This window comes from Anarhichas minor, unplaced genomic scaffold, assembly GCF_050575085.1.
Source record: "Anarhichas minor isolate MPS153535 unplaced genomic scaffold, ASM5057508v1 ptg000028l, whole genome shotgun sequence".
In the NCBI taxonomy this organism is placed as follows: Eukaryota; Metazoa; Chordata; class Actinopteri; order Perciformes; family Anarhichadidae; genus Anarhichas; species Anarhichas minor.
Genome location: NW_027466474.1, coordinates 5,095,072 through 5,108,611, shown reverse-complemented (window position 1 = coordinate 5,108,611; position 13,540 = coordinate 5,095,072). Strand labels below are relative to the sequence as shown.

Below are 13,540 nucleotides of genomic sequence, written 5' to 3'. Positions count from 1 at the left end.
AAATTGGGAGAATACGATGTGGCTATTAGAGAAAGGTGCATATTTAACATGGTGCCCTAGAGTTAAATGTGAATTAATTCAATAAATACTAGTGTGTGATGTGAGAGCTAAATCACTAGCTCCCACATCACACACACTAGAGAAGATTTGACAAGTCCAGGGTCAAAACATGAACCCTATAATAAGCAATAATCCATGTACTTCTATCATATTTCACAGGTCTAGACTGGAAGTGATTCACAACCTTTTAAGCGTACTCTCAAATGAAACAGTGTCTACTTCTGAACCATCGTAACGTATGTTGACAAGTTCAATCCAAAAAGGGTTTTCTTTCTTCTGGGATTGTTTCTATTGAACTTTTAGAGGCCGGAGGAGATAAAACAATTCAGTGTTACATAAGAAAGAAATACCGTCTTAAAGTTGTACACCTCCGCCAACCGCTCATGTTGCAGTTTACATCCACGTCTGTCCAAAATGTCCTCACTTTTTAATCTATTAGACGTTTGTGTAAAATTGTCATAATTAGGAAGTAAACGATTGAATCAGGCCAAAAAGGTGTTTTGTGAGGTCACAGTGACCTAAATCGAATCAGTTCATCCTTGAATCCAAGTGGACGTTTTTGTGCCAAACTTGGAAGAAATTCCCTCCAGGTGTTCCTGAGACGTGGCATTTATGAGAATGGACCGGACGCAACGGCTGTCACCGGCAAAGAGGCACAAAAAGAGACAAATCTGGAAAATAAAGATTGTTCTTAGAGAGAAATACTGTTTGTTTTGTCCTTCAGTGTTTGTTGTAACCTTTTGGTGGAGCCGTACCTCCATGTTGGAAACCACTGCCCCTGTATTTGACTTCATCCCACTGATATATGCGACCATCTTTAAAAACAACTCGCAGGCTTGGGCTACCTGCCACAATCCAAGGCTGTGAAGATTATAAACCTCTTCTTGGCATAATGTCAAAATACACGGATTTAAGCAACTCAAGTAAAATCACTTCTGGCGCTAATCTTCTTTGGTGTTTCTTGAGGATGATGGGATGATCTCTGGAGCTCCACAGCTGCATTCTTACACGACCACGACATCCAATAGAAGAAGATGAGGTAAATGAGGAGGCCATCAGAGCGAGGGCTTTAATGAAAAGCACAGGCTTCTGTTTATTAACCGTTGCACGCACATGGACAGGTGAGAGTATATTTACACAGATGTAAACAGTCAGTACTTGCAACATGGGAAGAGAGAGAGAACACAACGTCTCCCACACACACACACACACACACACACACACACACACACACACACACACACAGAGTTTGCAGTATAAAGAGAGAGTGAACTGTCTGAAAACACAAAGCACAGCAGGCCTCTTTGGTCAGCTACTTCAGACAGGGTTTCCAATGATCAACGCCTCACAAGTCACCATTCAGAGAACAGAGAGAGAAAAAAAACCTACACGGGCAGAGCAGTATGCAAACACCAAAACCTATATCAGCTTTCACATTATTTCATGTGTCAGTTGAAGAACAGCGGCACAAGATTCTGCTTGTATATATTTTTCTATTTTTGTCTCCCCACCATCAGAGGAAGATGAATGATTAATGCTCTGTAGAGGTTATGGCAACAGAATTCACACACACACACACACACACACACACACACACACACACACACACACACACACACACACACACACACACACACACACACACACACACACACACACACACACACACACACACACACACACACACACACACACACACACACACACACACACACACACACACACACACACACACACACACACACGATGGGACAGCAGTATAAAGGACTCTTAAACATCTCTGCTGCCACTGCGATGTGGAATTGACTCTTTACAAAGAAACATCAATAAACCAACAATGATGATAACAATCATTCAAGACTCATTAAACTGACATGAATTTGCTCATCTTTTTTCCGCATAACCTTCCAAAACATAAAGATAAATAATATAAAAGCAGCTGTTGGATAAAAGATCAGAGCAAAACAATAAAACATTCTGAATGGATGAGTGCAAATTATTCACTTTTCAACTTTTATTTTATTTTTTTTACTTCATCGTTTCCCTTCCACAAAATAAAAGTAAAATAATGGAACAAAGTATAAATGGTAGAAAGAATAAATCATTTCCTGGACGATCTGTTGTCAAGAGGCAAGCCTGATTAAAAAAAATACTTTCAATAAGAAGTTCCTGCACAGCAGAAGATAACTGTAGAAGGAAAAGAGATATCGCTGCTCTTCCTTCCTGTATCGTGCCGAGCACACGAACACACAAACTATCCGTCCTCCAATTCTCTCTTTCATCATCTACTTCTTTTACTCTTTTCTGAAACCCTATCATCATCATCCTCCTCCTCTTGCATCCACTTTCTCACCAAACTGTTGTGTTGAACTTAGTCACAGCGTTCAAAGTGTTTTCTGGCCTCTGTCCACATCAACACGGCGTTGCCACCGTGACGCCCTATCAACACATCCTGTTAAACCCGCGTTAACAGCTGCTATACTGCTGCACAGAAAGGAGCTCACAAAACTCTTCCGTTACTTCTTGTGCACCCACACTGACTGACGAGAGACTACGAGTTAAATGCAACACATCCAATTAATTCAGAATGCATGATTCTCCTGTTTAACCATTAAGCCTCGAGGACACTACAGCAGATAAAAACATCCAGCGTATCTACAACCATTGTTGTTCTCTTCTGGCATTTCCCATAATGATGAACTGCCACAGTACCAACGTACACATCTGCTCATATCAGCCATGAATTGATAAATAAAACGCCTCACATTCACCGTGTCCAGCTTCTCCAATATAAACATCTGCCTTTATGTTTAGTCTTCCATGATTATAAAGTGAATATCTTTGGGTTTTCAACTACTGATCAGACAAAACAAGATATTTTAATTAATTCAATTACACAGAAAATAGCTGATTAATTGAAAATAGAATAATAATTGGTTGCAGCGCTAATACAAATCATATATATAAACATATAATTTAGAAAGATAATCATTTCTCTGGTTTGCCAAATCTTTACTCAGAAAGTCACCAGTGCTTTTACCAACAAGTTCCTTTAGTGTCAGTTCATGTGTTGTTCAGGTTACATTTCTTTCAGGTAAAATGTAAAATGTTAAAGATGTTAACGCACGATTGTAATAGAAAATGGATGCTCAAAGCTAAACGTGTACGACAAATGTGTGACTCAGCTCAAAGTCCTTCAAAAATAACACAAAACACTTTAAGGTCGTCTGCATTCAGTTTTCACAACATGTCGTGATGCAGGAACGAAATGGCACTAATCTTTCTCCGTTAAAACTCCTTTGGATCTCGTTTTGGGAACAACAGCCCTTTTGTTCTGCTGTGAGCGACACCAGCGTCTAAAATATGGTGTAATGTCCCTCTGTGTCACAGTCAAAGGTCATTGGGAGAGATCCACAACTTTCACTGCATCAGCAGCATCACATTGTTACACAATATTTACAGGCAAATAGCACAAACACCCACTGAGTATATTGCTACCTTATGGACAGATGTGTCTGTTTAGTTTTTTGTTCTTTTTTTTTTTTTTACAAAGAAAAACTACAGCCCATCCTGAAGTGGCCTTGCTTCCAAGAGCGGATCCAGTATGGGTTGCCAGGCTTAAAACTACAATTCCCAGGCACTTGATTGTAACAAAATGTACAGTAAAGTAGTCCACTGGGTCAGCATGCCTCTGATGCGCAGAGAGAAGGCAGCAACATTCAAGGTTAGACCCAAAACACAAAAGCCCTCAACCTCCCATAAGAAGAAAACAGCGAGCATCCTCAGCATGCATATCAAAGTTATAGTACTCTTGTGGTATACTGTACATCGACAAATTAGCTAGTGGTTGGTACTTGCATTTACACACTATCACATGCTGCTAGACCTCTGAGCAATGCTACAGTAAGGTGACTGACACACAGCTTTAAGCAAAACTAAGAGAAACTGGTTCTCAATTACCAACAAAACCCTAAAATAAATAAAGACTATATTACAATTATGGCAGATGTCAGAGAGGTGTGGAAGCGAGCAGAGCGAGAATGAGGTAGAGACGGGGATTTGCCACAAGAGGAAGTGAGGAAATGGAACTGAGAGATGTGTGGCGGGGGGGGGGGGGGAAAGAGGAATGAGGCAAGAGTAAAAGGGGAAAACAAGTGGAGGAACAAAAGAGGGAGTGTCAGAGTGTCAGGTACAGGTCGTTTGCTCAATAGCTTGGGTCAGTCAGAGTCGGACGGTTGTCTGGGTCTGCGTTAAAAAGACTTTCTTCACATCCGCAAGCGGTGGTGGGGGTCCGTAAAGGGCGGGTCAGAGTCATCCATGGGCAGCACCAGGCGTGTGCCCCTCATCACCAGCTCGTGATCTCCGCACGTCAACTCTCTGTCCAAGTCGTCAGAGATGGCGGCGCCAGCGAAGGCCGGACCGCCGCTCGTGTGGGAACCTGACGCATCTGTGCTGACTGTGATATCGCCGTAGGTCAGGTTGAGATCACCGTCCGACAGGATGAGGTCAGAGTCGTCGTCCTTCAACTGGCACTCATTCTGGTGAGAGGGAAGAGGAACGATGCAGATACTCAAACCAGAATACAGCAAAGGATTTACCAATAAAAGATCGATTATTATCAATTCAAAATCTTAAGTTTCAAACTGGACCTCGGTGCTTCATGATTCATCAAAATAACTTTTTTTTTTTAAATCGGTTAATTCTGGATAAATCTTAACACAAAACACAGTTCCGCCAGAAAGAGCTTCCGTATGAACCAGTGTCTGACCTCATAGGCCTGAGGGCTGGTGAGGAAGCGGGCGAGGGGGCCGCAGCAGGGAGGCAGCGTGGCTGTGAGAGGGGGGCCGCTGTGAGTCAGGATGGGCTTCAGGTAGCTGGAGAGGGGGCTCGAGTCAAGGACGCATAGAGAGTGAGTGGTGAGACGCAACAAACAGTCAAGGATTCCTCAAAACTTAGGTCATTTAATTAGGTCATTCACTTAAAATACATGAATGACCTTTATATTACACACTAATAAAAGAGATCATTTGTCTTTAAGTCTGTACATGGTGCTCCCTCTGCTGTCGGACACGGTGAACTGCAGTAGTCGCCACTCCACTGGAGCAGGTTTGATGCTACCAGCAGTTGTTTTCTGACGTTTATGACATTGATTAAAAACTAGACAGTTGCTGCCAAAGGATACTTGTGGTCGAAGTTGTACCAAATTCTGAAAAGCCAGGCACTTTCTTGTTTGGTGCTTCTTCTCTCTGAGCCTTCAGTGATGCTCACCTGTAAAAACACAGAAAATGCAATGTAGGCGTTTTCTTGCAGTCACATGACAGCAACAAGGATTCCACAGGGGCCACACTTACAGGGTTATCTTGATCAGAGTCCACTCCCACTCTGTTGAAGGAAGACAAACACATGTAAACCGACAGCAGTTATAAACCGTCGGAGCAGAACAGTTGTGAAGCGCGTTTCCCCCGTTTAGCGAGTTCCTGAGCAGCAAGTTTGCGTGTAAAAGGTGGTCGTGCTGTAAAAAGCCTCAAGCCTTCACCAGAGCAGAGCCAAAGGTTGCACTGAATGATTCCTGGAGTTTTAACCTGATGAACCAGGTAAACATGAGTCATATCTGGACAAAAAAAAAGCATTTGATAAAGTAAATTTCTCTGACATTATCTAAAATTCCCCAGTTTGTTTTCAACCAATGCTAATAGCAAGTCCAGCTTGTCCCTGGAACGGGTAAGATGGGTGAAGGAGAGGCCTACCGAATACGCTGGCAGGACAACATCTGGGTGGTGCCACCTCCACAAACCCAAACTGTAAAGAAGACCACGAGCAGAGTGGTGGAAAACATCATCTGACGGGCGTATGTCGCCGTGTCTCTGATGGACAGGGCAAACGTCATCGCGCCTCGCAGCCCTGAGAAGCAAAGTACGGAGAATTTTACTCACAAACAAGTATGCAAGTTCCTATAAAAGACACATCTGGTGATCTCTGTTTACAAAACTGTGTCGGTTGTCTTTGTATCGACTCGCAGTGAGCTGCAAGAAATTAGAAAAGTGCATCCACAGGGTGCAGAGGTGCTTAATCTAATCTATTAGTCATCTAATACAGCGATTACAATATACACAATAAATGTCTTCTTCTATCTGTGTGCCACTAACCCGCAAACATCATCATGTGCTGGAAGTTGGACCTGATCTTGTTGCGTCGTCCCAGATTAAGAAGGAACGAGAGAGGGTAGATGTTCGCAGCTCTCCCCAGGAACACTGCCACCTGAGTGGGAGCGAGGTTAAGGAGAGGACAACAAAACAGAGAGCCAGGGAAGTCTCCTCGGCCTGTGCCGCGCTCGTTTACCGCACCTTTAAACCCATTACCGCTTGCTTCTCGGCGGTTAGTTGTAATACTGTGAGAACTTCCCTCCTCTACGCTGGTACTAACATGCAAATAGCCAGCTGTTGCAAAGGGTTACATCAGGCTTTATTTCACATGCAAAGGATACAAAAGCTCCGACGATGAACATGGGATTAAAGACATGGCTCTGGAAGGTGAACAGGGTCAGACCCATGTAGGAGAAGATGAAGTTCTCTGCCAGGAAATTTAGCAGCTCAAACAGCTGCAACACAAGAGAAACATCTACTGATTAAAGAATTCTTGACAAGGTCACTGATAAACTCCAAAATAAAAGCACGGACATTGTGAAAGAAGAGAGTGAGCAGTGGTGTGGCTGTAGTGCAGGTCTGACCTGTTTGGTCCTGTCCTGGGAATCAGGAGACAGGTTGTTGAAGGTGTAATGAGCCTGAGTGATGCCACAGAACAGCACAGCGACAACACCTGCAACACACCAGGAGGGACCGAGATACAGGGGAATCAAGTCCTTTATCTGATCATTTCTTATAGAATGGCAGCAGATTAAAGTACAGTGAACCATCATTACTGTGTCTGTTTCAGCATGTTTAAACGTGTGTGTGTGTGTGTGTGTGTGTGTGTGCTACCTGTGAAGCCACAGGCTTCAGCCAGCAGGAATGTGCTCCATGACATGAGGAAGAACAGAGCCGTCTCCAGCAGCGGGAAATCCCTCAGCTTGGTGAACTTAGTCACGTACGGACAAGAAGTCAAGGAGCTTAACGGAGACGCTACAAAATGAATTCATATTATAACTTCATAACAAGTTTCCTTTTCTTCCAAACAAGTGAATCTGGAAAAATCTTGTTTCCAAAGCAAAGTGATTTTGTTAAATCGACTCATGGCTTCTGATGGAGCAGTCGTCCATATTTCAAAATACTCAGTCGACAGTATTTCTAGAAGTGGATTCCTCAAACAAGAAGAATACTTTGTAAACAAGTCCAATTATCGACTCATTTTCATACCATTATTTCTCAAAATACAAGGTTGTTTTAGTGATGTAGTCTTTTTTACGAAACATCATTTATCACTTGAATATTACTAACAACTGAGTAATAAATTCAGACTTAATTTAAAATTTAACTACTTATGCTTTGTAAACATGCTCCAGCGGATGTGTTTTACATTTCATTACATGTCTTTCTTGGGAAAAGATTTAGAAATAGATATTTCTTAATGTATGAATAAATAAATAAATAAAAGATATGAGAGCAGTGACGACCCCGGTGGCCACTCCCAGAGCGAAGGAGCCGCTGAAAACTCCGAGGAACATCCCGAGAGACTTCAGCAACGCCATGACCTCGAACGTGTTGTCCCCTTGTGGCTGGTAAGCTACTATAGACCTGAAAGAGCACAAGCGTACAGAGAATGTAAATCAAGTCAAACATTAATAACTGCAGACTGGAGGTTTACAGAGTCATGAACTAAAACTAAAGCTAGAACACAGTGAATGTAGAAGGCACTTGTATCATATGATGCAACTGTCTAACATGCACTGTATAAATGCACATTCCACCCCTATAGCAGGTCTCCTCGTAGAAGGACCTTTTTTGATAATATTCATAAATTTTGCTTCCGCTGATAAAGAGCAGGCTTTCACAGCAAACAACTCTCACTCATGCAAGTTAAGATAAAGAGAAACGCAGAGTGATGTAGAGTAACAAAAGAGTCTCTCACTCTATTTGGATAGTTCAGTGTTAGTACTCAACTCATAACAAAGTGGCTGACTTGAGCGTCTGCTGAAGTGATGTTACTGTGTGGAAATAAGTAGAGATAAGTAATCCATTCGTTAGACTGCATGCAGGTTAGTCTGAGGTCAAGCTTTCTCTGCAAGGAACACGTCACTGAACAATCCCAATGAAGTCTAATTAAAAGAACAAGATGACACCTCTCATCAAACGGGGCTCAGACAGCTTATGAATTGGAGTTTGGGATGAGAGGGATTTTATTGCAGCAGAATTATTTAAAATTCAGCAGGATAGCCGTCAGTAAGATAAAAGTTATTTTTCAAATATTATTTCCGTTTTGCGATAAAATATACTGAAAGTGATGAATTCCCCCTCACCATTCACAGCCCCCACTCACACAACAAATCAGCAGACATTTTGTTTTTAAGCATCCTGCCCCCTTATTGGCCCTTTTAATAAACAGAATCTTCAAAAAAATAATGGGAATGTGTTTGTCGCTGACTCATCAACCTCAAAAACACGGTTTACAAAAAAAAAAAGCAAAAAAAAAAAAAGAATAAATGAATAAATATTCTGGATCTCTGGGTGAATAAGGCAGAGTCGAAAAACAAATGGCCGTTGATTCGTCATGTTTGTCCCGAGGCACTGCAAAGGCACACAAAGCCATGTTCTACTTAGTTCACCCGTTCAATGGGCTGGTCTGAGTCTCTCCGCAGGGACCGGCCCCTCCACTTTGCCTGCTATTATAATTTACAATTCTGTGGAAATAATAAACAGTCCCATGCAGAGGAGGAGGAAAAAACATGCGTGTTAGCTTAGAGACCACCTCGTGTTTAGCATGGCGTTAATGAGAAGCTCTTATTAGGTTAGTTAAAAGGTCACTGGCTGATCGATCCAAAAAGCATGACTTGCACTTTCACATGTCTCTGTGCACATTCAAGCTGGTTTGGGATGGATGCAGACTCATGGTTTGAATGTGACGTGATTTTAAGAGGACTCACGAGGACAGAACCACGGCCACCGCATCGTTGAGCACGCTCTCTCCAAACAGCAAAGCGTACAGATCCACGTCGACCTCCAGCTCGTTGAAGATAGCCAGGACCGTCACTGTGAACAAAGAGCAACACAGTCAATGGATTTGGTATTTTTCATTTATTGAATATATCTTTTCTAAAATATTTCCCCAACCAGCTTCTCCAATGTTTGTTTTCTCCACTTTTTCCTCGCTGTGGATCACATCTCCATGTCAGTTGAACTGTGTCATTTCTCCAGTGAACGAATTATTCTCAGTCTATTATATTAAACTTTGACAAATCTTTGGTTTTCTGTTGTTTGTGTCCTGTTTGCTAGAATGTGTGCTTCACGCTTTTAACATTTCAAAAGACAAAAGTGAATCCAGGTTACAATAATTGTTAGGCCATGTCCACACTACTCCGTTTCCATTTGAAAACGCATATGTTTTACTACGTTTACACTGAGCGTCCGCACTACGCGGAGTTTTCCAGCACCGGAAACTGAGTTTGAAAACGCTCCCGAGGACGGAAACTCCGGTGTTGCCTCTTCGTGTGGACGGTCTAAAACGGATACGTTTGGAAACGATGACGCCCACACACGCGTTCGCTACTTGATTGTTTCTTAGCAGTCACGACGTGTCCTTCCCTGATTCGTCACGCCCCTATCACCCATCACGTGACCATTTCCCGGAAAATCACAAACAACAACAGCCTTGATTACTGATCGACTACCAGGTTAATTCAACATGCACAACTGATTACAGGTGTTGCTGACCTTGTCTTTAAAGCAGCTGTTGTGCAGTTAAAGTCTGCATTTTTGCGGAGAAAGCAGCCGTTATTGGAGCAATTAGTCGTATTTTTTTAACTAAGCAACCAATCGGCTTCCTGTTTACACCGGCACCCACCCGCATGCCCAGAGTACGTGAATAGTCACGTGATATTCGTTTTCAGGCGTTTTCGTATGGACGGAGATCATTTAGAAAACGATGCTGAAACGCCGTGTGGACGGAGATCGTTAGTGTGGATGTTGCCTTACTTGTAAGTAACTTGAATGACTGAGATCGAGCATACATACCGGGGTCAGTGGCTGAGACAATGGCTCCAAAGAACAGACAATCGGTGAAGAAGAAGTCTCCAGCCAGCTGTCCCACCTGCTTCATTAGCACCACACAGCCGTACATCAGCAGCCTGATGGAGCAACAGCAGGTGGTTTTGCACATCATCATAAACAACACTGACTTCAGTGGCATTAAGGGAACTTTACCACCACAGTAATTGACATGTATGAATACTGCTCTGCTGCTGGCTCTTTTGTGGCCATGTGTGTGTTAGATTACAGTGTTAGTTTTTTGCAAATTAATATTCTCACCCAATAACAAAACAGGAAACAACTGTCCCCAGGAAGGCGTAAGCCAGGATGGATCCCATGTTACGGAAAAAGTGTCTCTGAAAGACAAAACGATTGAACAACAGTCACCTGATCTGATCTGCTACTATAATCATCATTCGTCGACTCAGGACATCAGGAGTCAAACGTGTTAAATGTTTTCACATTTTGTCTTCGTGCACCGGCAGAGAGAGAGCCTAAAATACTACTGTACCCTTTTCAAGCTGTAGCCAGCGTGGAAGATGATGGGTGGGAGGAGAATATTGAAGAACACTTCAGGGTCAAAGGTCACCTGAGATAAATACAAAACAAATGGTGTCACATTACAGAATTAAACATAAAAACAGAAAAAGTTGTTTGATGAATACTTGAATTATTGGATTAATTAAATTAATTGACAGATCATAAATAACACATTTGTGAAGTAGCTCACATGACAGTCGACGAAAAGTTATTATAATAGCATTTTAAATGTTATAGTACATCTCTCAGAGGGCAGCATCCTGCCACTTATTTCATCAAAAGCAATACACCTTTTTTAAATAAAAGTTCCTTATCGGGCTTCTATAAAAAGAGAAGACGTGGAGAATTCATGCTGCATAAAGATACAAAACCACATAATATCTTTTACTAAGGATGCAACTAATTATTACTTCCATTCTCGATTAATCAGATTTTCTGGATTAATTGATCAATCATTTTGTGGTGAAAATGTAATGTAATCGAATTTCCGAGAGCTGAAAGTAACGTCTTCAAACTGGACATTTTGTCCAATAATAAAAAATTTCCAAAGAATTTCCAGTTGATTGAGTTAGTGATTGATTCAGCTCTACATTGTACAGCTGCAATATGACGAGCAGAAAACCCTTAAACCTGTTGACAGATCTATAGTAATAGTACAGTAATGTGGTGGCATTACAGTATAATAGTGGAGTAAGTTTTTGTGGTCAGACATAATGAAACATTTCAAACATTATTGACGGTCTGTACCTTTCTCAGCATCTCATTATCTTGTATATCGTTCACCTCGTTGGCACCGATCTCTCCTTTCAGAGTGTACTCGTAGAATTTGCCGCTGACGTTGACCAGCAGGGAGGGGGGGCTGGCGTTCACGTGGCAGCTCATCGTGACGTTGCTGATGTCCCGAGGAACGTGGATGCCATAACGCAGGACCACGCCGACAAGTACGCCTGGGAGAGAATAAAGGCAAGACGGAGAGGATACAGAGGGTGATTAATGTAAAGCCGTCTATGGTTGCAAAAAAGAAGGCTGACATTGATGAGGTGTCACGAAGGGAGTGAATGTGGGGTGAGCAAGAGGAAAATAAATGGAGAGAAAGTCTCACAAAGCCAGGCTGAATGACAGAATGATAGAAAGTTAATGGTCCTGTCAAATTATACCAGACAAATTAGGAATATTGCTTAACAGGTGATTACACTTGTAGGAAGAAGTTGAGTGACATGTCGCTTAAATCCTGATGCAAATACAGTAACCGGAAAATATAGGAGCTGACAATCAAGCACAGGTGGTACATGCCAACTCTTATCAAGCAGTAAAATGCCAACATGGTTCATGATGGCTCTGTGCCATTTAAGTGCTCCAGCAGGCCAAGCCGGTTAGCCGGGACACATTTAAATAGACACACGTAGAATAAAACAGAGTGGTGGCCTAACGTGTGTTTGTCCTATCAGGTGTAGGAAGGTTTGCATGTTGGTGTCTGAGTGAAGGAGGAATCAGTCAATCACATATTGTGCAGCCTGCTCGACATAACGTCCTCCTCGAGCTCATTCATCCTTGGCCTTACCAGACCACAGAGTGGAGAAGTGAAATTTTGAGGGTGGCTTTTTCATGGTACGGTGGCCATAAATACTTGACTGCTTGTGTGTAATGTTCAAGATCGAGCAGTCAGGTGTTCATATTACCGTAAATAACATTGTTGCCTAAAATGCGCCACAACGTAGCAACGTATTTGGGTTGGACGAATGCACCCAGACACGCAATCGTATTTAAATCTAATTATTAGCACAAAACGACAGTGATGACACCGCTGCATTCCCTCAGTCACGCTGTGCAGCATCTCACCATAAATCATCGCCAGTCCAGTTTCGTGCAGGAACCTGAATCTCCGGTGTTTGAACAACCAGATGGTCAGGATGGTGAGGGTGAGGAGCATGATGAAGATGAGCAGGTCCGCGCTGTCCTGCCGGTGGCTCTCCTCAGCCCTCTTCTCTGTAACGATGTTCTCCATGGCACTGTCCTCCTCTTGAGGTGAAGATGCTCGGCACACACAGATGCTCACAGACAGACTCACTAGCACGAGCAGCCACAGCGTCCTCGTGACCCTCCTGGCACTGTTGATAGTCAATTTAAACACCATTTTCGGCTACTCGGCGGTCCAATGCTGCAATGTCGTCGTAGATAAAAAAGCAAACTTTGTGCTAATATGATTCACGGACTGGGGGAGAGCAGGAAGACGACAGCAACAGAAGTGTCGGTTCCGGCCCGGAAGTGAAACTATATTTTTTCCAGAAAGCGTACTGTTTATTTCGGTGTAAAAGCACCATGACAAAATGTCGCTCCGTTTAAAGACACCTTAACAAAACAGATCGTACCGTAAATAATTGTGTGTGGTTAAAATTAACAAAGTTATTGATTTTCCCGTTTTTCACGAAACATTTCCATAGCGGATCATACTAGTTACAACTGAGGACTCTTATTATGAAATCGCAATTTTTCATCATTCTCAACAGGAAGTGAGATAAATATATGCATTTCTGTTATTTTGTTCAATTTGGCTCTTATGCGAGATTACAATTTTAAGTTAAACCAAATGTGTAACGATACGAAGGCGTTTTTGTGATGACGGATTTGTTTAATTTACAATACATAAAGCACAACTATAAAATAAAACAGCTAACTATAATAAAAAATTAGTTGTCAAATAAGTGAGATTTAGTTGAGTATCATCTATTTCTTAAAACGTTTTTCCGTTTGTTATTTCCCCC

General features: G+C 42.3%; 1 protein-coding gene across 1 annotated transcript; it reads right to left on the bottom strand.

Annotated features, from left to right (window-relative positions):
* Nucleotides 1–1,128: 1,128 nt before the first annotated feature.
* slc9a6a (solute carrier family 9 member A6a) lies at nt 1,129–13,030 on the bottom strand. The gene is made up of 16 exons (XM_076103025.1): nt 12,618–13,030; nt 11,526–11,725; nt 10,750–10,827; nt 10,518–10,594; nt 10,224–10,336; nt 9,137–9,242; nt 7,656–7,790; nt 7,038–7,144; nt 6,788–6,876; nt 6,545–6,658; nt 6,207–6,318; nt 5,808–5,961; nt 5,412–5,442; nt 5,243–5,328; nt 4,829–4,934; nt 1,129–4,598 (listed from the first exon to the last, which is right to left on the bottom strand). The coding sequence occupies exons 1-16, from the start codon at nt 12,910–12,912 to the stop codon at nt 4,326–4,328; spliced, it is 2,076 nt and encodes a 691-aa protein (XP_075959140.1). The 5' UTR covers nt 12,913–13,030; the 3' UTR covers nt 1,129–4,325.
* Nucleotides 13,031–13,540: the final 510 nt, after the last annotated feature.

Coding starts and splice junctions, on each gene's coding strand:
- slc9a6a (XM_076103025.1), bottom strand. CDS start 12,912: ATGGTGTTTAAATTGACTATCAACAGTGCCAGGAGGGTCACGAGGACG. Junction 11,726..12,617: donor TGGACTGGCGATGATTTATG/GTGAGATGCTGC, acceptor ATTCTCTCCCAG/GCGTACTTGTCGGCGTGGTC. Junction 7,791..9,136: donor GTGGCCGTGGTTCTGTCCTC/GTGAGTCCTCTT, acceptor GTGCTCTTTCAG/GTCTATAGTAGCTTACCAGC.